Source organism: Myotis yumanensis, unplaced genomic scaffold, assembly GCF_028538775.1.
Source record: "Myotis yumanensis isolate MYYU_CA2020_CCGP unplaced genomic scaffold, mMyoYum1.0.hap1 SCAF_6, whole genome shotgun sequence".
NCBI lineage: Eukaryota > Metazoa > Chordata > Mammalia > Chiroptera > Vespertilionidae > Myotis > Myotis yumanensis.
Window position 1 is genome coordinate 56,026,226 of NW_027223757.1, and position 25,196 is coordinate 56,051,421.

The 25,196-nt window shown below is 38.7% G+C and overlaps 1 protein-coding gene across 1 annotated transcript in view; it reads left to right on the forward strand.

Annotated features, from left to right (window-relative positions):
- ME1 (malic enzyme 1) overlaps positions 1-25,196 on the forward strand; it is a 166,630-nt gene that overhangs the window by 56,161 nt on the left and 85,273 nt on the right. The window contains exons 4-6 of the mRNA XM_070418169.1: positions 11,859-11,934; positions 15,466-15,627; positions 24,963-25,066. Of these exons, the coding sequence (XP_070274270.1) occupies positions 11,859-11,934; positions 15,466-15,627; positions 24,963-25,066 (342 nt within the window). The remainder of the gene's footprint in view (positions 1-11,858; positions 11,935-15,465; positions 15,628-24,962; positions 25,067-25,196) is intronic.

A 25,196-nucleotide genomic window follows, 5' to 3' on the forward strand; every position in this document is an offset into this window, starting at 1 on the left:
TTGAACATTAATTTCAATACATCCTTTATAGTACATATTTTTCAACATAAAATCTTTGCAATTTGTCACAACCTGGAAGTTACAGATTTAGCTCATTCACTTCATGGGAAATACTTGTCATATACCCTAATTGGCCTAAACAGTCCTTTCTTATCAAGTCTTTTAGTCAAAATACTTTCTGCTAGTTAAAATAAATGTGTTAATTTTTAAAAAATTATAATTACCACTGAGAAATAATTTATAGGACATATATTATATGGTTGATTAATAAGTCAAAATGTCAAGATTAAAATGATGCAGATAATTAAATTGATTTATCTATTTAAAAAATAAATGATAGCCCTGGCTAGGTGGAGCATCATCCCATACACTAAAAGGTTTCAGGTTCGATTCCTGGTCAAGGCACATGCCTAGGTCAGGGAGTGTACGGGAGAGAAACATCTGTCACATCAATGTTTCTCTCTCTCTCTCTCTCTCTCTCTCTCTCTCTCTCTCTCTCTTTCTCTCTCTCTTTCTGTCTCTCCTCTCTCTCTAACCAGTAAAAATGCATATCCTTGGGTGAGGACTAAAATAAATAAATGCACACATACATAAATAATTAAACAAGGTAATTGTATCTCATTCATTAATTTATTATGAAGCAATGTAATATGTACCTGATATTGCAAGTTTTTATGAAGTAGGGAGTATGAAACAAGTTATGTTATTACTTTGGTATGAATATATGTATGCATGTTATAATTCTGGTGTTGGGCTTTTAGAAATAATTATATAAGAAATATCTGTAAATAACAAAAAAGAAATCTATGAATTTTGTTAGACATCATAAAAATTTCTATATATTTAATGAAAGATAAAAATATATGTTATTTAAAAGTAGCTGATTTTGTAGATAATAATTTTACATTTTAGACAAACATAGAAATATGAAACATTAAAAAAATATGAAACATTTTATAAAATAAAGAGGATAATCTGTAATAGGAATACATATTTTATAAATTTGATAAAATTATATAATATCTAATTAAATGATACACCTTTATTCAAGTGAAATCTATTAAATTTTTATTTGTGGATTTTATCTAGTGTACCTAGAAATATTTAGCAGTTTTGGAAAATATTTGGTTATGTTGAAAACAATAGATATCACTAACTACTTACTATTTGCAGCTGTTTGAAGATTTCTTTATTTCTTGTAGACATATTCTAAACTATTAAGAATAGTTGAAAATGTATGCTTTTCATTAAATATTTGACAGAAAAGCCATTTTCAATGTGGCCTTACTTTTGTGGGTGAAACCTCCTCCCACTAACCTACTGTATATTGTGTCTGGACTCAGAACTGAGATAGCATTGTTCTAGTACCACAGGTCACCTGTAACTGGGATATGTGAAAGATGGGGCTAGGCAAGCCTCAGTAAATTCAGTGAAATCCCAAAGGATTTGTATAGTAAAATTCAGGATAGGTAATTTGATGTCTTTCTTTTATAAACTAGAAGTCTAGTGTGAAATGAGGTAGGGAATGGGGGATCTACATGAGTGGATTCATCTTTAGAGAACCACACCAGGTCTTAGGTCAATTTTAGAAAAGAGAGAGATGGAAGGTAAATATCTGGAAATCAATTCCTTCAAAACTATTCATGCATATGTATCCCTTGTAAAATCTTCTCAGCCATACTCATTAGTTTTGGGACTCTAAGAGCAAGTGTTCTAAGAGACAGGAAGTGGAACCCTAGTTTCTTATGGATTGGTTAGAAATTAACACATTGTTATTTCTGCTATATTCTATTGGTCAAAGCAGTTACAGAGGTCATCCAGAACCAAGGAGGGGACATAGACCCCACTTTCTATGGAAGGAGTGTCAAAAGAATTTGTGGCCATCTTTAGTCTGCCTCAGCTAAGTGCCAAGCACGTGTTAGGTCATCTATAATAATAAAAGTGTAATATGCTAGTTAGACCGGACGACCTTGCGGACTAAGATGGGGCTGTGAGGGCCCAGGCAAGCCACCGTGGCTGCAAGGGCTGAGCCCCTTGAATGAATTTTGTGCATCGGGCCTCTAGTTGTAATAAAATAATGAACAAAACAGACATAATAGTTCGCCTCATGAAGTATGTAGTCTAATGAAGGAGATAAACAATTAGCAAGCAGTTATAATAGTGTGTGATACATGTTATAATAGAACAGTACAGTTGCTATGGAAACATAGGAGAGCCTTTACCCTGACAGACTGGGAATTAGGCACAACTTCCCAAAGGAAGTAGCCTGAGAACTCTATTATGAATCCAGTTAATGCTGTTTAACTTGATCCTTTAATTTCCCCCAATTATTGATATGATGAAACAGTTTATGCTGATTGAAAGCATATTCTCAGTTATGCTAGACTTAAAGAAAACTAATGACAGATTTCCAGTCTTAGAATAAATTTGAATTTGTGTGGAAATTATCTAAATCTGAGGGGGAAATGTGTATTATTTAGTTTATGGTGCAGGATTGAGAGGTATCAGTTTCCTAGCAAAAGAAACCTCACTTCAGAGAAATTTGCTTGAACTGTACTAGTATTTGGCAGTATATAACCCAGGTGGCTTATATTTTTTCTATTGATGAATTTTCTTTCTCTGAAAAGGGAGAATAAAACTACCTAGAGACAATTCCTGTAAGCACCAGGTGTTTTTTTCTTTTAGGTATTAATAAAGACCTATTTCTATAATTCTGAATATGAATATATATATATATATATATGGCTCTCTGTTCTTCAATATTAGCAAAGGGCATGAGACTAATTGGTTGAATAGTTTGGTCACTAATTTGGGGTTTAGAGAAGCTAGTCTGCAAGAATAGACTTCAAAAGTAAAGATCAGCAAAAAGAAAGACATATATAAGAAAGTAAAATATATGGCCACATACTAAATGTTATATTAGAAAAATAGCTAGATTCTGTGGGATTACAGAGATTCCAACTCAGCTTAAATGTGGGTCAGGAAATATTTCCAAGAGGACGTAACACTGCACTGCCTCTGAGAAGCACTTAAGAGCTAGCCTATCAGTGTAGAGGAGTTAGAGGAATTGGAGGGATGCCTAAGTGAATCCTTAAAAGATCATCCAGAGCTGGCAACTAGTTCCCAGGCTGAATTGATCAAGTGGCAAGAACAAGAATGGCGCCACAATTAGGAGAACAAGCTAAAAGATCAGGCATTCAGCAGAAGCCGAGTCTAAGTGGACTTTAAAAATGAGTCCAAGAGTGACAGCAAAGCAGAGTCCCTAGGCCTTCCCTATCCATTAGGGTGAAAAATAACTTTTTTTGAACCTGGAGAATGCCAGCATCTAAGGGTTAAACAGAAACAAAGACTGAAGAAGACTTCAGAATTGGCTAATGTCAGCATGAGGATAAACTGGACTAGAGAGCAGAGATACTGACACTTTATTCACTAATGAATAGTGAGTAATGGAAGGAAGATTTTTAAAATATGTTTTTTATTGATTTCAGAGAGAAAAAAGGGAGAGGGAGTGGGAGAGAGAGATAGAAACATCAATGAGAGAGAAACATCGATCAGCTGTCTCCTGCATACCCCCTATCAGAGATCGAGCCTGCAACTGGGACTTGTGCTTTGGTGGGGAATTGAACCGTGACCTTCTGGGTTCATGGTTCGACTCTCAGCTGCTGAGCCACACTGGCAGGGCTGGAAGGGAGTTTATGGGTGGATAGCTAGAAGCTGAAAGTCTCTGTTTTTTTCTTCAGAGTGATCAAAGGTGGGCTGATCTGATGAGAGTGTAGAGGGGTGGGAATGAGGGTCAGGGGAAATATGAAGTAGCTCTCCTGGAGAATCTAACAATAGCCAATTGGAGGTACTTGAGGAAGGCATATTGAGTTGTGAGGGCCTTGCCAACACTGGCGAGACTGTGAGGTTTTAATGGAGCTAACACACCTGGTGAAGTGCCTTCTTCGAGCATCATTCTATGTAGGGATTGAGGAAAAGAGAAGGCGGATGGATTGATTTAGATTTGGAGGTTTTCAGAAAGGGTGTGATGGAAAGAGAAAAGGGCAAGGGGGTTAAGAATGGTTGGCGGAATGGACAAAATCTAAATGAATTAAAAAGGAAATTCACCCCCAACCGGTTTGGCTCAGTGGATAGAGCGTCGGCCTGAGGACTGAAAGGTCTCAGGTTCGATTCCGGTCAAGGGCATGTACCTTGGTTGCGGGCACATCCCTAGTAGGAGGTGTGCAGGAGGCAGCTGATTGATGTTTCTCTCTCATCAATGTTTCTAACTCTCTATTCCTCTCCCTTCCTCTCTGTAAAAAAAATCAATGAAGCCGAAACCGGTTTGGCTCAGTGGATAGAGCGTCGGCCTGTGGACTGAGGGGTCCCAGGTTCGATTCCGGTCAAGGGCATGTACCTGGGTTGCGGGCACATCCCCAGTGGGAGATGTGCAGGAGGCAGCTGATCGATGTTTCTCACTCATCGATGTTTCTAACTCTCTATCTCTCTCCCTTCCTCTCTGTAAAAAATCAATAAAATATATTAAAAAAAAAAACAAAAAAAACAAAACAAAAAAAAAAATCAATGAAATATATTTTTAAAAAAGGAAATTCAGTTAGGATAAACAGATAACTTGGAGGAAAAACTATAAAAGCAGGTGTCAAAAGACAGGAGTCATTAATGAGGTCAAAATATAGTTATACCAGAAGTGTGATATTTGGAAAAGTATGAAATGGGATACTAGAGTCTTACATTACAGACTATACTGAAATTTTATGTGCATTTAAAGAATGGAATCAAATCTAGAAAAAAGGTAAAATGATTGATAAGGCAGAGTTCGGTGTTTAGATATAAGAAATCGGAAAGGTTGAAAATCAGTTTGTTTCGCCCTAACCAGTTTGGCTCAGTGGATAGAGCGTCAGCCTGCAGACTCAAGGGTCCCAGGTTCGATTCTGGTCAAGGGCATGTACCTTGGTTGTGGGCACATCCCCAGTGGGGAGTGTGCAGGAGGCAGCTGATTGATGTTTCTCTCTCATTGATGTTTCTAACTCTCTATCCTTCTCCCTTCCTCTCTGTAAAAAAATCAATAAAATATATTTTAAAAAAAGAAAAAGAAAATCAGTTTGTTTCACTTTACGTAAATGGAAAACAACAAATAAAAGATGAAAAAAATAGGAAATTAGTTTCCACAAGTATGATAAGCAAAGGGATAAACATCCTTGGTTCGTGATGATGTGGTCAAGGTTGGTATTTCTCCAGCAGCAGGAGATAGTGGTAGCTCCTTTTGCACGTCCAGCACCAGGCTTCTGTGTTCCTCAGAGACTCCAGCAGCAATCAGGCCGTACCCTCTGTCTGCTTCGTGAAAAGATTGGAGCCTGGGCGGCGTTAGGAACACCCACATAGACTGACTTGAGATGAGAGCCAAGCAAGATGAAGGGAAGGGGGAGCCAGGTGTTGGGCCCCCAGTGGGGTGAGGAGGGCATCTGTGTAGGAGGGCTGCCTGCGTTAGAGATTGCAGCGTTAGTGAGGTGAGTGGGGTGTCCACACAGGGAGGGGACAAGATTGGTTTTATACAAAGAGGACTGATCTAATAAATAAATATATTAAGCACAATAGGAGCTAGGTTTCTCACTGTTAGAGAAAGTTGTTACAAATGTGGAAACTGAAGGGAGAACACTAGAATGAATCCTGTGGCATTGAATTAGAATTGGAAGTATTAGTGTGAACTTATGGTTTGCAATGTATAGATAGAATGTGATATATTAATTCTCAATATGTACATATAGATACAGTTATAAAATGAAATGTTTAGACAAGAAAGTTATTTATCAATGATATTTTAATATTTAATAGATATAGAAATAAATATATATGTGTGTATGTATGTGTACACGCATACTCACATGCACACAAACTATGTATGCACATACATATATTCTCTAGCTGTGTCCATTGAGTTGGCCTGGGAAACAGTAACACTCCAGGAACAATGAGCACACCTAGCATTCAGATCTAAATTCGATTCTCTACTAAAAAGGAACCAGAACACCTTAGAAATTGCTGATTCCAGGGCTGGGCCAGGATAAGTAAAAGATGAGTCTGCAGCATCTTGTACCAGAAAGTAAGAAAAGGCCCAAAGAATGATAGGGTCCTGTCAAAAGACATAGACACCCTCTTGAAGTGGATCCCACTGGGATAAAAGCTGGAATATTTTGAGCATCCCATCTAATAAAGAAGGAATATGCTAATTGACCCTCACACCATCGCAAAGATGGTGGCACCCACAGCCAAAAAGGAGGGAATATGCTAATTGACTGCCACGCCCTCAAAGATGGCAACATCCACAGCCACAAGATGGCGGCACCAAGTCCCCTCAGCCCCGCTGGGGTGGCAGGCATGTGGCAAGGCTGGGCCCATCGCCAGGCAGGCCCGGCTGCTCTGCGCACCTGCCTCTGGAGTCCCCCAGTGACCTCAGCCCTCCAGCTGCCCAGGGCCGCCAAGGCACAGGTAACCAGGGCCAGGCGAGGCTTGCACTGCCGGCAGTGACAGCAGCAGAGGTGTGATGGGGCGTCGCCTTCCCCTGATCACCAGGTCGCCTCCCGCCCCTGAGGTCTCCCAGACTGTGAGAGGGGGCAGGCCGGGCTGGGGCACACCCCCTCCAGTGCATGAATTTTCATACACTGGGCCTCTAGTCAACTATATAATGTTTGCTACAGATTAAAACCTACTGATTAAAATAATAAACACATGGCCACATTTTAAAATTAAATATTAAAATATCATTGATAAATAACTTTCTTGTCTAAACATTTCATTTTTAACTATATATGTATATATTGAGAATTAATATTTCATATTCAGCTCTATGAGTATGAGTCTTTACTGTGCTGAAATGTTTTTGGATATCTCAATAGGTTTCTGATCAAAGTAGCATTTCAGAAGTTTTGAAAATTATTTCCTTAAAATGCTTGACTTTGGTGGGATATTGCAGATCCTTAATTTATTGAGATCTCTCTGAGAGTAAGCATTTTTACCACAAATGAATCTCTAGCCAGAGCAAGAAATTACAGGTGGTCAAATTGCTTTCTCACTGAAGTTGTATTCATATCTTTACATAATGGCATTTAATTGATGTAAAATTTAGTATCATTCTGTACCCCTCTTGTTTTAAAAAATGATACTGTTTTCTCAGACCAGTGTTACTTAGAAAACCTTGGCTAACTAGCAAGTTCCCAAGAATATTATTTAATGTTATACTGCCAAGAACATCTTAGATAATTCAACAAAAATGCCTTATTTTATAAGCCCAAGTACATTTCCTTCTAATTTTGCAATTATTTATTTAGATCTTTTGATTGCAGAGTTGGATATAACACGGATCCAAAAGAAATATGTATAACTTATAAGGAGCTTATAATTATTTCGGGAAACAAAATAAATTCACATGGAACAGTGAAAAAAACAGGAAAGGATATAGTTTATTGCCAACTTGGAAAATTAATATTTTTGTTGAGTCAGACAGTCATCAGTAATCTGCCTGTAGCACTTACTATTATCATATAATTTTTGGTTACTTAATAAGTCATACTAAGTCTGGCTTTATTTCATATTTTCTGTACTTAAAAAAAAAAAGATTGTAGAAACTTTATTTTTCAACACTGAAGTCAGAGCACATTGTTGGACACATACTATGTGCCAGTGTACTTATAGGAATTAGGGGTAAAAATATGAGCAAAACAGAGAGTCTCTTTACTTAAGTAGTTTTCTGTTGTGTGTGTGTATGTGTGTGGAATGGAAGGGGGGCAGCAGTAGGGGTAGAACATGCAAACTCTACATACACAGTGGCCCTGGCTGGGAATGGATTTTTTTCCCTCATCAATGTTGAACTAAACAATGTTATTAGAGGTCCTGCTATATTTACCCAAATGAGTTCAAGACTTACACACACAAATATGCACGGGAATGTTTATAGCAATACTAGGGGTCCAGTGCATGAATTCATGTACCTTGAAAGGAACTGTGGGTTGCGAGGCTGTGGTGGGCACAGGGGTGGGTCTTGGCCCATCTCTTCACCCCAACCTGACCCCTCCCACCGCAGCCCCAGTCTCCTCTCTGCCTGCAGCCCCGCTCCCACCATCACCGCTCCCATGAGCTGACAGCGCCGGCCCCGCTCCCACCTGCTGATGGTGCAGAGCAATTGGGGCCAGCGCCAGCAGCAGGTGTGAGTGGGGCCAGCCCCTTAGGAGCAGTGGGAGGTGGAGAAGCCCTCAGGGGTGATCAGGGCCTAGAGCCGCTGCTTGCACCCACTGATGGTGCCAAGGAATTGGAACCGGCGCCGGGCACTGGCAGCAGGTGTGAGCTGGGCTGGCGCTGGCAGCAGGTGTGAGCACTGGGCAGGACTCCGGTGCTTGGGAGCAAAGAATTTTCAGTAACCACCAGAGGCTCGCCCTAATGACAGCGACCGTCCCCCCGCCTTGGTCTGGCGCCCCTACTCACCTGCTCCACCATCCCGCTGCGGCCAATACCCGCCATGTTCCGTGCACACCCCCTGGTGGTTAGCACACATCATAGTGACCAGTTGTTCAGTTGTTTCGCCATTCAATCTATTTGCATATTAGCCTTTTATTATATAGGATGTCTTTGTAAATTTTTCTAAACCCATAGAATGTACAACTCAAAGAATGAACATTAATGTGAACTATGTACTCTGGTTGATAATGATGTGTCAGCTGTAGGTTCATTAGTTGTAACAAATACACCACTCTGGTGGAGAATGTTGGCTAGAAGAGAGTATATATGTGTGGGGGCAGGGAGTATATCGGAAATCTTTGTATTGTCTTCTGTTTTGCTGTGAACCTAAAACTGCTCTAAAAAAATAAAGTGTATTTTTTAAAAAGATGAAGATGGTTAATTGAATTTACATTAGAAAAATGAGGCTGAAACTGGTTTGGCTCAGTGGATAGAGCGTTGGCCTGCGGACTGGGGGGTCCCGGGTTCGATTCCGGTCAAGGGCATGTACCTGGGTTGCGGGCACATCCCCAGTGGGAGATGTGCAGGAGGCAGCTGATCGATGTTTCTCTCTCATTGATGTTTCTAGCTCTCTATCTCTCTCCCTTCCTCTCTGTAAAAAATCAATAAAATATATTTAAAAAAAAAAAAAAGAAAGAAAAATGAGGTAGTTTTTACCCTACTGCATCTATTTCTGTTTGAAATTTAAGATTTGCTTGTCCCCTGAGAGGTGAGGAGAGGTGAGGAGAAAGGAGGTGTGAAATGGTTCTCCCAGAGAGCAGTAGGTTGAATTTGCTAGGAAATCAGTGGTAAACTTTTCAAGAGAAGAGTGCCCATTTGAGATCTCTAGCCATAACCAGGAAGTGAATTTTAACTTTGTTTTGTAAATTTTTAAAATAGCAATACCTATATCAGCTACTAGTGGTAGGGATCCCTAGTACCTAGATTTTGGTCTTGAAATACCACTTTCTACTAAAAGAAAGCTGGGCTTCTTAATGGCACGTTTTGGCCTGGGGCAAACATTTTTAAGACAAAATGGAATATCTTCATAGCAGAGATTAAGGAAGCTATCAGAAAGGCTCAGGGGCCAATGCGAAGAGCTTTCCACTGGTTAAAAATGGGACAATTTGGGTTTCAATAAAGGTAATAACTGTAATGGATTAAGACAAAATATGTTTAAATTCCTGAGTTCATATTGATCCAACACACACACACACACTCACACACACACCTTAGGGGAAACTCTTGAAGGATTCTAACAAATGCATTCTTTTAAAAAACAAACAAGCTGATAAGTAGCCTTAACTAGTTTTCTCAGTGGTTAGAGCATTGGCCTGCAGTTTGGAGGGTCACAAGTTGATTCCTGGTCAAGGGTGCATACCTGGTTGCAGGCTCAATCTCAGCCCAGCTAGGATGCCAATGGGAGGCAACAATCGATGTTTCTCTCACTCCCCCACTTCTGCCTCCACTCCATTCTCTCTCTCTCTCTAAAAAAAAAAAAAAAAAAAATCAATGGGAAAAAATATCCCCAGGTGAGGAAACCTGATAAGTAAAGAGAAAGACTCAAGCATTTATCCCTTTTTTAAATATAAACTTTACTACAGGGTAACTAAACAATAGGTATGGTGAAAATTCTCTTTGAAGAAGTGTTCCACCAAAAGTAAAATCTTATTCTGTCACCGAATATTTGATGCCCTCTACCCTCCATGAGCACACAATGCAAAATATACACTTGCAACCTATATGTATCATAGAATTGCACACTTGAAACCTATACAATTTTATTAACCAATGTCACCCATTAATTTAATTTAAAAAGAAGTGTTCCAGCTAATAATGGTTGATAGAATTAGAATATCACCATTTTGAATTAATGAATTTAGATATTATGCATCAGCAACTGCTAAAATCACAAAAAGGACTACAGGATGTTATGTATCTTCTGATAATACCAAACTGTCAAGTGTCTTGTAAAAAAAATTTGAAGAATCCACTTAAGTCTTTAAATTCAATTACTAGTACCAATTTTCCAAGAAGTACAGAGTGAAGAGTAACATGTTAATCTGTACTAAAGAGATGCAGTCAGCAAAATTCAGATTTGGGGAAACTTGACCAAACAAATTAAACAGTAATCCATAGGGATGGTTTGCTATTTGGATGATGAAACTATAAACTGAGGAAATGATACCATAAAAGTCAGGAGAGTGGTTATTCTTAGGAGGGAGGAGTATTGATTGGGAGAAAACATGTAGAGGGCTCTGGGTAGCTGACAGGATTTTCTCTGCTTTAGTGGATATTCTGTAGAGGGGTGGTTGCCTGATAACACTTCATTAAGCTGTACATTTGTTATGTAGTTCTCTGTAGCTATGTTGAACAAGACTAAAGTAAAACTTATAAGTGAGATTAAGAAATTTAAAAAATTTCTACCTGAATTTTTACAATGACTTGTTAGACTTTCATAGGAACTGGGGGGTATAAGGGTGAGAAATGTAAAAGGCTTCAGCTGAGGCTCTAAATAACAGCATTGCAAACAACAACTAAAGCCACAAATCAAGTAAGTGCCACATGAAAGGACTACTCAGCAGTATCAGTCACTTCAGCCATTGCCAATGCATGTTCTCCTTTCCACACTGTGAATCTATATACATAAAAGCCAAGCTACCTGAACAATGGAACGACCGGAACGACCGGAACGACCTATCACTATGACACGCACTGTGATGGCCAATTGGCCCCCCCAACCTCCCATGGCCCCTCCCCCGGCCAGCTCCACCCCCAATTGGCCCTCTCCCTGGCTGACCACACCCCCGATTGCTCCCCTCCCACACTTGATCGGGGGGCAGTGCTGGCCAACCAACCACCAGAGGCACCTCCCCCTGGCTGGCCCCTGCCCAATTGGTCCCCATCGGGGTGGGCTAGCGAGACTTCACCCATGCACGAATTCATGCACCAGGCCTCTAGGATTTAATAAATGGGACATACACTGAAAATGCCTGTTTGCATATGCTTCATGTTGTTCTTCAAAGGCTTTTATACATATTATTTAGTGAAAGACTGTAAATGAATCTAGGAGTGGAATTGATAATGCTATTTAAATTCTCTGTAGACAAAATAATGAATGTTTCATTAATTAAAAAAATATTTAAGAATATGTAATGAATGAATATACCTTTATTGCAGGTGTCAATATATTGTTTAAATACTTTGTTCCTTTCTTATAGGATTTATATGTCTTATTTGTTTAAGGAAATAATTTTCACTAGTTTGATAAAAATGGAGAAACATTAAACTGATTTGAAAAAATTTTTAAATGTTCATGATAGTTTGATAAGTCTGAAGTAAATTAAAACTGCTACTTTTTTTTCTGTCAGAGGTCTTTTTATTAGTATCCATGATCGAGGGCATATTGCTTCAATTCTTGATGCATGGCCAGAAGATGTCATCAAGGTAAGTTATCAAAGTTTCCCACTATGAAAAATGTGTTATTTTCTCTCTCCTAAAACATATTGATAGTTATCATGACCTTTAGTAGCATTCACTAGCTTTTCTAGTACTAGTAAATGTCACCTAATTTATATCCCTTTGATTTTTGTATATCGTTTGGATGCTGTTTCCTCATTATTTCAATCTAATTTCTTAGAATTTCTTTATTCATTGAAAGCGATGATAAATGTTGAATAAACGTTGAAATGGTGTCTGGATATGTTTAAGCAAATTCTGTTTTCATATTAAGCATTCAATCAGGGGAACCCAGGTAGGCAAAAAATCAGTTAATTTCCTTTATCATTTGGAAATTAGGAAGCTCATCAGACTTCCCTCTGTGAGTGAACTGATCAAAATAAAGTAACAATATAATCTGACATTTCATAGGTTTCTCTTTGAGACACTGTACTTGGACTCACTCTTGTATTTATCCTGATAATTTGTGGAGGAAAGGAAGGCACAGCTTATCAGAGGGTTACACAGCAGTGCATGGTGGTGTGGGAATTGAATGCAGGTCCCAGAGCCTTTGCTCTTAGACATGTGCTCGACCACCTGCCTTGTCTAAAGAAAGTGAGATGTTCTTGTCCCTCCTTGGCCCTCCTTTCCTTTCTGTTAGGTGCCCAGCAACTCTGTGGTAACTTTCAGGATTAAGACTGAATACACTGACGTCTGTGGTACAAAGGCTCTTCAGCTGTGACTTCTGAAGTGTTACTCCCTTCATGGTCTTTTCTGTTTGAGCAGTTGTGGCTAGAATGGTTCACTCTCTTCTTTAAGGCTCATGCTGGGCAAACTTGTAAAGCAAAATATTTCTTACTATTTCCAGTCTTCCCAGTTTTTTCTCTTTCTCCCACTAAGTTGCTCCCTCAATTTTTCTCCCACCAAGTAGCCTGCACTGTCCACAGGTCCAGTCCTTAGGAACTACCCTAAAAATGTGCTAATTCGATAAAGTATAAATGTCTGATCCTCTAAGAAGAAGGATACTTACACTTACTTATGTTAACATTTATTTATTTTAATCCTCACCCGAGGACATGATGAGAGAGAGAGAGAGAGAGAGAGAGAGAGAGAGAGAGATAGTTAGTTTGATTGGTACAGGCCCCAACTAGGGATTGAACTGCAACCCAGGTATGTGCCCTGACCAGGAATCAACAGCAATCTTTCAGTGCATGGATGAAGCGCAACCAACTGAGACCCCACTTCAGCCCAACAAGAATACTTACATTCAATCAGGAGAGGATATTAAGAATGAGTCAACATAGGAAATGGTTCTGAGGTAGAGAGGTCTAATGAATATCCCTGTAATCCTAAGGGCTGGGCAGTAAGCCATCCCCTTGCTTTAGGTTCTTCCCACTAGTTGATCAACTTCATTAATAACCCACCTATATCCTTCCAACTCTTAGTACTGCATCCTCACCTGCTGCGACCTTCGCAGTGGGGTTCAGGATCTGGAGGAGGGGCCAATGCACAAATGAAAATACTATACAAGAAATATGAATTTAGAAGGCATTGGGGGCCAGGTGGAGACCTCTTTCTTGAAGAGGCACACCGACTTCTGGCCTGGTCCGCTATTTATTTACTTGAATACACATTTGCCCTTTTGCAATACATACAGGCATATCAAAGGTAAAGTTTGGTAAACAGTAAAAGGATTATCAGATTAGGGAATTGCCCTGAGCCACCACTATCTCAACATGATTGATCAATCGATGCTTAGCGTCAGCCCTGCTAACGTCCAAGGTCCATTGGCCTTCTGAATTCCTTGTGCACTCTCATGACAGTATTGGCAAGCAGTGGCTTTCCGCACTCACTAATATTCCTGATCTTAGTTATAAATACTGTTATTTAAAAAGCCTAGCATAGTGTCTGCACATAGCAGACACTTAATAAATGACAGCTCTTTATTGTAATAGAATAGTGAAAATTAAGATGTAGTCTCTACTGTGTAGTTGAAAGCACACATGAAGCAAAGGCAATCAGTTATTAGACAATATCTAAGTAAACTGACATAAATTATAAGTGCCATATTCATTTATTCAGAGGATACTATCATTCAGAGAAGGATGGAACAGTTTATGCCAGGACACATAAACCAAAGATCTGGATATTTGGAGGCTTCTCAGCTATTTCACATTATATAACTAATTGTCCTCCAAGTGGATGCGACTATTTTTAAAACTGCTCTGTTTCCTTTCAGCTCCCAGTTTGAGTTTTTATTTCCCTACTAGAGGCCCGGTGCACAAAATTTGTGCACTGGGGTGGTTGTCCCTCAGCCCAGCCTGCACCCTCTCCAATCTGAGACCCCTCGGACATCCCTCTCACAATCCAGGACTGCTGGCTTCCAAACGCTCGCCTGCCTGCCTGCCTGCCTGATAGCCCCTAACCGCTTCTGCCTGCCAGCCTGGTCACCCCCTAACCACTCCCCTGCCAGCCTGATCGAAGCCTAACTACTCTCCTGCCAGCCTGATCGCCCCCAACTGCCCTCTCCTGCTGGCTCGGTCACCCCAACTGCCCTCCCCAGCCGGCCCGGTCACCCCCAACTGCCCTTCCCTGCTGGCCCGGTTGCCCCCAGCTGCCCTCCCCTGCCAGCCTGGTCACCCCTAACTGCCCTCCCTTGCCAAACTGGTTGCCCCCAACTGCCCTCCCCTCCAGACCTGTTCCCCCCCTAACTGCCCTCCCCTGCAGGCCTGGTTGCCCCTGACTGCTCTCTCCTGCTAGCCCCTAACTGCCCTCCCCTGCAGGCCTGGTCGCCCCTAACTGCCCTCCCCTTCCGGCCTGGTCCCTCCCAACTGCCCTCCCTCTCCTGCAGGCCTGGTTGCCCCCAACTGCCCTCTCCTGCTGGCCCGATCTCCCACAACTGCCCTCCCCTCATCTTGTGGTGGCCATTTTGTGCAAGGATGTGGTGGTCAATTTGCATATTACCTCTTTATTATATAGGATACTCTTCAAACTGTCCCTCTTGATTAATCTTTGTGTTTGATTTAATCCTCAAGAGAGTATAGGTTTAGCTAGAGGAAGAGAGAGAAAGAAAAAGAGAGAGAGAGATTTCAGTCTGTTGCCTCCATAAGCACTCCAACCTTGGATCAAACCTGCAAACTAGGTATATGCCCTGATCAGAATCAAACCCTCCACCTTTTGTTGTATGGGATGATGCTCCAACCCACTGAGCCTCCTGGTCAGGGCTGGATTGTTTATGTCTTTATGTGCATATTCCTCTCTTTTTTTTTTCGACAACCATATTAAGCACTTACATTTATTTTTAACAAAATATAAAATGTTTATATCAAATTTATTTACTCTCTTATGTATATATCAAATTTATTTATTCTTCCACATGTACAATCACATAACATTTTTTCCATGTATATTTAGTTTATGTATATTGACAGTTTAGTATTTTATTACATAAGTATTAACTCCTGAAATGGAGACCAGGAACTGTGGCCCAGGATTTGTGAACATCTATCTATTAATAGATATTTTTTCTTTTTCTTCTAGGCTATTGTGGTGACCGATGGAGAGCGTATTCTTGGCTTGGGAGACCTTGGTAGTAATGGAATGGGCATCCCTGTGGGTAAATTGGCTCTGTATACAGCTTGTGGAGGGATGAATCCTCGTGAATGTCTGCCCGTCACTCTGGACGTGGGAACAGAAAATGAGGTAAACAATTTAAGTCTCTAAGAAAGCTGTTAACCTTCAAAAACAAAACAAAACAACAATTCCTTTATTTTGAGCTTATGCCAAGAACCTCATACAATTAATTATTTTCTGGCTGGTTTTCTTCTCCTCGGACCTGTCCCCCAACTTTTATAAGAAAATTATTTTCTCTTTTCATTTTCCCTTTTTTATAATATTATTACTCTTTACCAGCTTCTTTAGTGTCTATTATCCTTTGATGAGTATTTATACTATTATTCTATAGAGTATTATGTTTTACTTTAGACTATCATAGTTTCTTTTTTTAATTATTATGTTCGTACTACATAGGAACCCAAAGGATATTAAGTTTAATCAGTCTGAAATGCTTTTATCCTAAAAGTTTGTATTAAACTTTACGTAGGTGATTTGGAGTTTAGTCTTTCTCATCCTGCAACCGCATTTTAGAATCTTAAGGTCATATATCAAATAGTACATATTTTTGCTCATCCTTTATTGCTAATATCCAGGATTAGTTATGGGTGAAAAATACTAGAAATTAAGGGCAGAATTTTCTGAAATAGAGATGAAAGATAATGGTCAGTTAAGGATAGACTTTTTAAAAGTTACATACAAATTTCAGACCTAGGTCCGGAACAGATTCATTATCAAATAAGACCTTGATACTTGAAATAAATGTGTATACTTTTTTATAGTTGTTTTTTTTGTTCCTTCCTAAAGCAATTTAAGATATAAGTTTTGACCTGTTAGTAATCCTATATAATAAAAGGTTAATATGCAAATTGACCCTAACTGCTGAATGACCTGGAATGACCAGTTGCTATGATGCATACTGACCACCAGGGGGCATATGCTTAGCCATAAGCCAGGCTGACAGCTGCGAGCACAGTTGCGGTGGTGGGAGCCTCACCTGCCTCCTCAGCAGAGCTAAGGATGTCTGACTGACGGCTTAGGCCTGCTCCCCGCGGGCTGTCAGTTGGACATCCCCCAAGGACTCCCGGGCTGCCAGAAGGATGTCTGACTGCTAGCTTAGGCCCATTTCCCCAGGGAGTGGGCCTAAGCTGGCAGGTGGACATCCCCCGTGGGGTCCTGGACTGCGAGAGGGCACAGGCTGGGCTGAGGGATCTCCCCCTCCACCTCCCGCCCCGAGTGCATGAATTTTCATGCACCGGACTTCTATTGTTATAATAATAACTTAAACAGTTTTTATGGTGTTTTTTTAATGTTTTTTTAAAAATATATTTTATTGATTTTTTACACGAGAGGAAGAGAGAGAGAGAGAGAGTTCGAAACTTCGATCAGCTGCCTCCTGCACACTCCCTACTGGGGATGTGCTCGCAACCAAGGTACATGTCCTTGACCAGAATCGAACCTGGGACCCTTGAGTCCTCAGACTGACGCTCTATCCACTGAGCCAAACCGGTTAGGGCAAACTCATTAATCAACAGAGCCAAATAACAACAGTACAGCAATTGAAATTTCTTTTGAGAGCCAGATTTTTAAAACAAACTATATAGGTATGTACATTGTTATTAACTTAATTAGGGTACTCCTAAGGCTTAGGAAGAGCCACACTCAAGGGGTCAAAGAGCTGCATGTGGCTCACGAGCCACAGTTTGCCGACCACGGGGTTAGGGCAACAGTTTTTATGTTTAATTTCCTGTATATACATGAGTTCTCATTTAACCTTTATAAAGGATACATTTTGACAAAAACCAATTGCTTGTCTGGCATTTTCTTTTTCAATACCGTAAGAAATGACTTAGAAAGGATCAAAGCTGACCTCTTATAACAATTATTCTAAAACTGAGTATGTAGATTGAATATTTCCTCTTTTTTCATATATTTTAAAACCTTCTTCTGTGATAAATTACATTGAAATCAAAGTTTAAAAATCACAAAATCTGTAGAACATCTTAAAAATTCTAGGAAGAAATAAAGAAGAGTAAAGAGTGATAAAACAGGCATGCAAAAATTTAAGAGTTTGTTTTTAAACTTGGGCCTTTTAATGAGATTGTATAATGTGGACATAGAGTAAATTGTGCACTACTGAAACCAAACACTGGGACTGTTGATTGTATTAGTTATATGAAATATTTAATTTTCTGAAAGTGTGTCTTAAAATTGTCAAATTTGCTAATTGTCTTGAAATTTTCTCACATTATGTCCATTTAGTATTCCTTTCCTATTTTGGTAGTCACTGCTTTTATGTTATTCCATTTCTGTCTCTCAGCCTCTCACAGCCTGCAAAACCCATCTATCCATCATCAAATTTCTTACTTTGCCCTGCTGTAGATCTAGCTCTCTAAATTCTTTTTCCATTAAAATGCCTGGTGCATACCATATTTCAAAGTTTTTGAGCTGCTAAATTAGAAAATAATCTGATATGTTAAATTAATCTATTTTTAAAGTACTATGTGTTATTTCTAGACATTTTTGCTTACTGCCAGTGGGCTGTTGGAGACATTAGGGGGAAAAAATAAGTGAGGGGTGGAATATTCACTCTTTGACAGGTCACTGGAGAATATCTTTTTAACCTAAGAGACTGTCCTGAAATTATTCAGAGTTTTGTAGAGTTTGAGTCAGACTATGTTGATTTAACTGAGTTAGATAAATATTGAGCACCTACTGTCAGGGCCTAAGTGAAGGCTAGATAACATCAGAGTAAACAACTTAAGATCTTGCCAGCAAGATGCTCTGAATCTAGAAGAGGAGACACATACGTAACTAGATTCAGCATGCACTGAATGCTTTGATAGGGACATTAGACAAACTATTAAGGACTGTTGGCAAACCATTTCTCTGCCAGTTCCAATATACTCTGAGTCTCTAACTATATTTCAGCAATCTGTTTATAACTTATCTTTTTCTAAATCATATGTGAAATTTAATAGTGAAAATGTATATCACAAATGTCAGTTAGAGTTCTTGTCCTAAAGAGAGAATAAATTATTAGTTCCTTTAGATCGTTTAGCTATACCTGAAATTAGCCAAACTACAAAATTTGAGGGCATAGTTCCAAGACTGCTCTCACTTTGGACACCAACTGAAAGGTTTGGGGGGTTTCCCAAAGCACTCTCAGGTTTTTTAAGGCTTATACTCAAAGATCTCACTGAAAGTTTTTATAATTACAGTTAAGTTGTATTAAAGGGACAGGGTACATATTAAAATAAACTAAAGGAAGTGATACACAGGGCAGAGTCTTGGAGGGCTCTAAATGTGGAGCTTCTATTTTCCTGTCTTTGGGAAGTCAAGACACATTATCTTCCAGTGTTCAAGTGTGGGACTGATATGTGCTCTTGGATTTCATTACCTAGGCATGATTGATTGATTGCCATGTATACTCTGTCTCCAGTTGACTGATACCAATGACCCAGGGTCCCCCAACCCAAATCACATGGCTAATTTTCTGGCATAGCCAGCCCCCACCCTGTGACTATTAGTTATGGTCCCTAGGCAACTAGGTAAAGTGGTTAGGCCCTATCCAAAATAGTTGAATGCGCGTGAATCATGTCACCAGAGTCCATGCAAACAATAGACAAAAATATGAGGCAAACACAAAAAGAAAAATAGGTCTAAATTTTAATGTCAAGTAGAATTCAAACTCAGATCAGATTATGGGTTTGATTATTCAAGTTTCAGAAAACATAGTTCCTGTGCTCTAGAAACTGTTCCAGAACATATTAAAATTGATAGCTTCACATTTCATTATAAGCTTGATTTCCAAATCTGGTAAAAATAGTACATAACAATTAGTCTTATGTTTATCCATGTTCCCAGCTTCATTGTTTACTAATTGTATGATCTTGAAAAAGTGACTTAACTTTTTTTGTTTTTAATATTATTTTATTGATTTTCAGAGAGGAAGGGAGAGGGAGAGATAGAAACATCAATGATGAGAGTCATTGATTGACTGCCTCCTGCATGCCCCCTACTGGGGATTGAGCCCGCAACCCGGGCATGTGCCCTGACTGGGAATCAAACCCAGGACCCTTCAGTCTGCAGGCCAACGCTCAATCCACTGAGCCAAACCAGCTAGGACATGACTTAACTTTTATGTGCTTCAGTTTCCTCATGCAAAATGAGTACCTATCTTATAGAGTTGTCATGATTTAATATACTTAAGAGTCTTTAGAATTGTGACTGGCATTTTGCAAGTACTTAGTAATGTTAATTTACATTAATGTAGATCAGAAACCAAAATCTTTCATAAAATATTGCTAAATTAAATATTGTTAATATATTTAAATACATTTATAATTCTTACTGATTTTTAGAGAGAGGGAAGGAGGGGGTAGAGGAAGGAGAGAGAGAGAGAAAGAAAGAGAGAAACAGATGTAAGAGAGAAACATCGGTCTTTTGCCTCCCGCATGTGCCCTGATCAGGGATTGAACCCGAAACTGGGGTATGTGCTCTGACCAGGAATCAAACTTGTCACCTTCTGATGTACGGGATGACACTCCAACCAACAAAGCTACCCCGTCAGGGTGCACAGTTACTCTTTGTTTATGATACCATTGCTCCAGTTCTTATCTTTTCTGATTCTGGTTGTATGTTTAGTCTGACTTTTAGTTCATGTGAACATTGTATCTCGATCTAGAATCGTCATTGGAACTTGAACTCAGGTTGAAGCCTCTTCCCATTTAGAAGGTTTCCCCTTGTGTTCTAGAAAGCGCTCTTCATCTGTGGCATGAGCCAGCTGTCAGAAGATGAACTAAAGAAAACCCTTATAGGTTTTCTGTCATACCTATCTGCCATGTATCTTTCAGCCCTTGTACAGAAGCTAGCATTGGCACTAGAATGTGGCCGGCATTCATTTTCTATTGCTAACATAGCAATTTATTAACAACTTGGTGGTTTAAAACAACACAAATATACACAAGTCTCAAAAGGCCAGATCATAAAAGGTGCCAGCAGGGCCGCATTCCATATCCTTGCCTTTTCCAGCTTCTACAGACTCATTCCTTTGTTCGTGTTCCCCTTGATCCATGCTCAAAGCCAGCAGTGCAGTATCTCTCTGACCTGCTTCCGAGTCACATTTCTTTCTCAGACCAGGGCCAGGATAGGCTTTCACTTTCAAAGACTCACCCTTAATCACCTCTGCAAAGTTTCTTCTGCCAAATAAGGTAACATACTTAAAAGTTTGGGGAGAGAGAGGGTCATTATCTGCCTACCACATGGTCCCAATTAGAGTGTCATCATTTCTCTCTCAGGTTGCCTTAAGTTCTAGCCTTTATATTTCCATGTTATGGGGATTACTTGCCACTTCTGACAAGTGATCCTGCATTGGAATGAGTACTAATCATTTCTCTATTGTCTGAGACACTACACCAATGCCTTGGGAAAGAGAATAGGGACTTTCTTCAGTTTGATTTTATATGCATTATAACTATGAAATTTCTTGCAGTTTGTGATAGATTTTAGAAATACCCATTATATAAACTAGAATAGAAAACAGAATTACATAAGACGGAAATGAACCTTTGGGGAGGTATAATAATCTTATTTTTAACTTAATAAGTTTGAAATGAGTGTCCTCAATATGTGTTCTATGGACCAATCATTTCAGAATTACCAAGGGCATGTGTTAAGATTGCCCAACCCTGACCCCCACTCCAGACTTACTGAATCACAGTCAAACTTAACCATTTTTATTTTTACTGCTTTTTAACTTTTGTGCCCAGCTTATGTGCATGCTGACATTTTAATTATTGTTTTAGAATGTTGGCAGTTTGCTTAATGTTACTGATGTGAGTGAAAATTACATATTATTTCTTTATCGAATCTTGTTTTTTCATTTGAAAATAATGCGGTCATAGCACCAAAAAAATGATCATCTATATATTATAAATAAAATTTAAAAATAAATGCTAAAGTGGGGAATAGTCATAACATGGCAGATAAAAGTTTATATGTTCTCAGTATCAGAGAGAACATTTTAAAGTCAATAAGACTTAATTATCATGAAAAATTAAAAACACTAAATATTGACAGAAACATTATCAAAATTGGGTAATTTTGCTTTTTGTAGATTTTTTTTTCAGTTAAGTCTCCAAGAGCACTCGTTATTCAAGCCTTAATTATCATGAAAAATTAAAAACACTAAATAAATATTGACAGTAAATATTTGGGAGAATTTTATAACTTCCTGATTTAATGTAAAAGCTTTTTCTTGTTCATAAATCTTCAATTTGACTCTCCATTGTAGTTATATATACTTTCATTATTAGCAATGGAAAGAATGAGCGAAAAGAGCAGGGAAACATGTGACATCTTTTCTCAATTGTGTTCTTCTAATTCACATTTTAGAAGTCCAAATACATCCCAGACATGGAGAAGGGGTTTCACTTCTGGCAGGCATTAGAAGCTCACTGGCAAGCCAGCCTCAGCTGTTCAGAAGCCTGCCAGTAGATTGTTTAAAGTTTGTAGGCCTCGAGGAGCAGCTGGGCTTTACAACAGCACTCAATTTCAGATTTTACATTTCATCTGAAATACATTTATATGATTAAGTATGTTAACTTCCAGCTAGCCAGAAAGCCTTAACTCGTTGTTGTGCAGTACGTTATATGTAGGATGACCACATACTGTATTAGCCAAACCAAGACACTTTCACAATGAAAGAGGACACTATTAATAATTACACTAGGACAGCAGGTGTGAACCAGGCTATCGTTTCTGTTGGCTTGAAGCAAATCCCTACTCAGATTATTTAAGTGGCTCAACCTACAGAACAACATCACCGCACCTACTAAAACATATCATTTATCTATAACAGACCACCTCTAAACTTAGTGACTTAAAACAATTACAATTTTATTAATGTTCATGATTTGTTGGGATGGGCAGGAAGGCTAAGAGGCATGGGACAGCTTGCCCTTCACCATGTAGATTCTCCTTCACAAATTGTTCATATTCCACATGTAAAAATATGCTCATCTTCATCTTAGGTTTCCAAAAGTTTCATCCCAATAACAACAGTAGGCCCAGACTTCAGGATCCTGTCCTCTGATCTAAATCAGGTCTAGGTACAAATAAAGCTTCTTGTGTTTGGGTCCTTTTTGTGGGTCCTCTTATCTGTTCCCACATATTAAACTAAGTATGATGGAGCAGGGTCAGAATAATCACCATCAACATTCCCATTCAAAATGGGAGGAATAGGAATTATATGGCTCTAAATGGTTCATAGAAATTTTGAATTCCCATTGGACATATGTTGTCAGGCCGCCTACAGGGGGCCGGGGGGCAATGTTTTTGAAAAGGGCCTAGTTCTCTTATGCTTCTGGCTCTGCTCTCTGGACTCTTGCTCTGTCCACAGTATTACAGTTAAATAGCTTTCTCAGCCTGGTTTCTTCTTGTGGAACGTTGGGGACCAAGTGAAGTTTCATTTGGAAGTGTTCTAATTAATCCAGCACCCTTAGAATTTTTTAAAAATTTTTCTATGTATCAGATTATAGTCTATTACATAAAGGCCTCACTCACAAGTCTTTTCAAAACAGACCTTCCCCCTAAATTGGTAGCGTATCAGAGAGCTCTGGGACTAGTTCCTTTTATCTAGACAAGATGGTCTATTGGACTCCAGTTTAACTCATTTAGATATATTTTTTAAAAGTTGTTACAACCACACATTTCAGTTGATCTTTGACTACAGGTCTTATTTCACTTTTGAAATCTTTTACAAGCAAGCCTTAGTCTTGTATCCTCTGTGTTTTCTTTAATTTTGCTCACATACCGAACATTTTCTTCTTTAGCTCATCCTGTATTAACTTTATCTTACATCTATGAAGCCAGTTTACAGGGCTTACACATGTTTTGTTAAATATGTCCCTTTGGATTTTATGCTTTGGAATTCTATTATAAATGAGTTGTGTATTTTATTTCATTTTCAGTTGTTCATTGGTAGTGTATAGCGATGCATTTGATTTGTGTATATTAATGTTATATTCTGTGATCATGTTAAATTCACATAGTTTTTCTAGTGGATATTTTTTGTAGATTCCTTAGTATTTTCCATGTACATGATCATGTGTATACAAATAAAAATGATTTACTTCTTCCTTTCCAATCTGTATTCCTGTTTGTTTTGTTTTTTTTCTTTTGCTTGCCTTATTGTAATGGCTAGGATCTTCAGTATACTATAGTGTTGAATAGAAGTGGTGAGAGTAAATATCTTTGTCTAGTTTCCAATTTTATTTATTTATTTTTAAATATATTTTTATTGATTTCAGAGAGGAAGGGAGAGGGAGAGAGAGATAGAAACATCAGTGATGAGAATCATTGATCAGCTGCCTCCTGCATGCCCCCTACTGGGGATTGAGCCTGCAACCCAGGCATGTGCCCTTGACCGGAACCTTTCAGTCCACAGGCCAATGCTCTGTCCACTGAACCGAACCAGCTAGGGCTAGTTTCCAATTTTAGGGAAATAGCACTAAATCTTTTTCTGTTAAATATGTTGTTAACTTGGGTTTTTTTATAGATGACTTTTATTAGGTTTAGGAAGTTTCTTACTGTTCCTAGTTTATTGGGAACTTGTTGTGAACAGATATTACCATATGTAAATTATACCTCAATTAAAAACTTATTTAATAAAAACAAAAATATTACATACACTAAAACGTGAACAGAGTAACGTTGGCTCACATCAGTTGTTTTGGCTGAAGGGTCACAGGTTCGATTCAGGCCAAGGGCACATGCCTGGGTTGTGGGCTTGATCCCCAGTAGGGGGCGTGCATGAGGCAGACGATCAGCGATTCTCTCTCATCATTGATGTTTCTATCTCTCTATCCCTCTCCCTTCCTCTCTAAAATCAATAAAAATATTTTTTAAAAACTGTGTAAAGTTTAAGAAAAACTTTAGTCATGGCTAAAAGATTATTTTTAATATTAGTCAACTATAATATTAAAGGTATAATCAAAATGTTTGTTAAATATTTTGCTTTCAGAAACAAAGAGAAAGGAAAGGAATTGTTAACTTCCCTTTTTTTAAGCTCATTTAATACTCAGAACTCATATTTTTCTATGTGATAAAACTCTGCCTGTAAAATCTGAACTGAGCTTTTCTAGTTAGCACCACTGAGAAATTTTCATTCCTTTTATTCCCCCCAGAATAAGGCACAATGTTTTTTAATGTTTAGTAATTATTTTTCTTATTTGGCATATAAATACTATAGATATAGTCTATTTAACACTAAATATTGACTCTGTAGGTTGCTTCTTAATCAGTTTTACAATATTTTATTTCCATTTCTATTCTTTTTATATAAGTAAGGAAACTGAGGCTTAGAACAAGTATATGACTTGCCTTTAGTTATTTTTATATCTCTGGTAACTTTTTTAAAATAGGAGTTACTTAAAGATCCGCTGTACATTGGACTCCGGCAGAGAAGAGTGAGAGGTCCTGAATATGATGCTTTTTTGGATGAATTCATGGTGGCAGTTTCTTCCAAGTATGTATAGTATTTATTTTACCTATATTTGAGTTGAATTTGAAAAATTTAAAGGTAACCTAACATAATGAAGTATAAAAATGTCCAAGTTTTGTGCTATATGTTCAATAATTGAAAGCAATTTGAATAA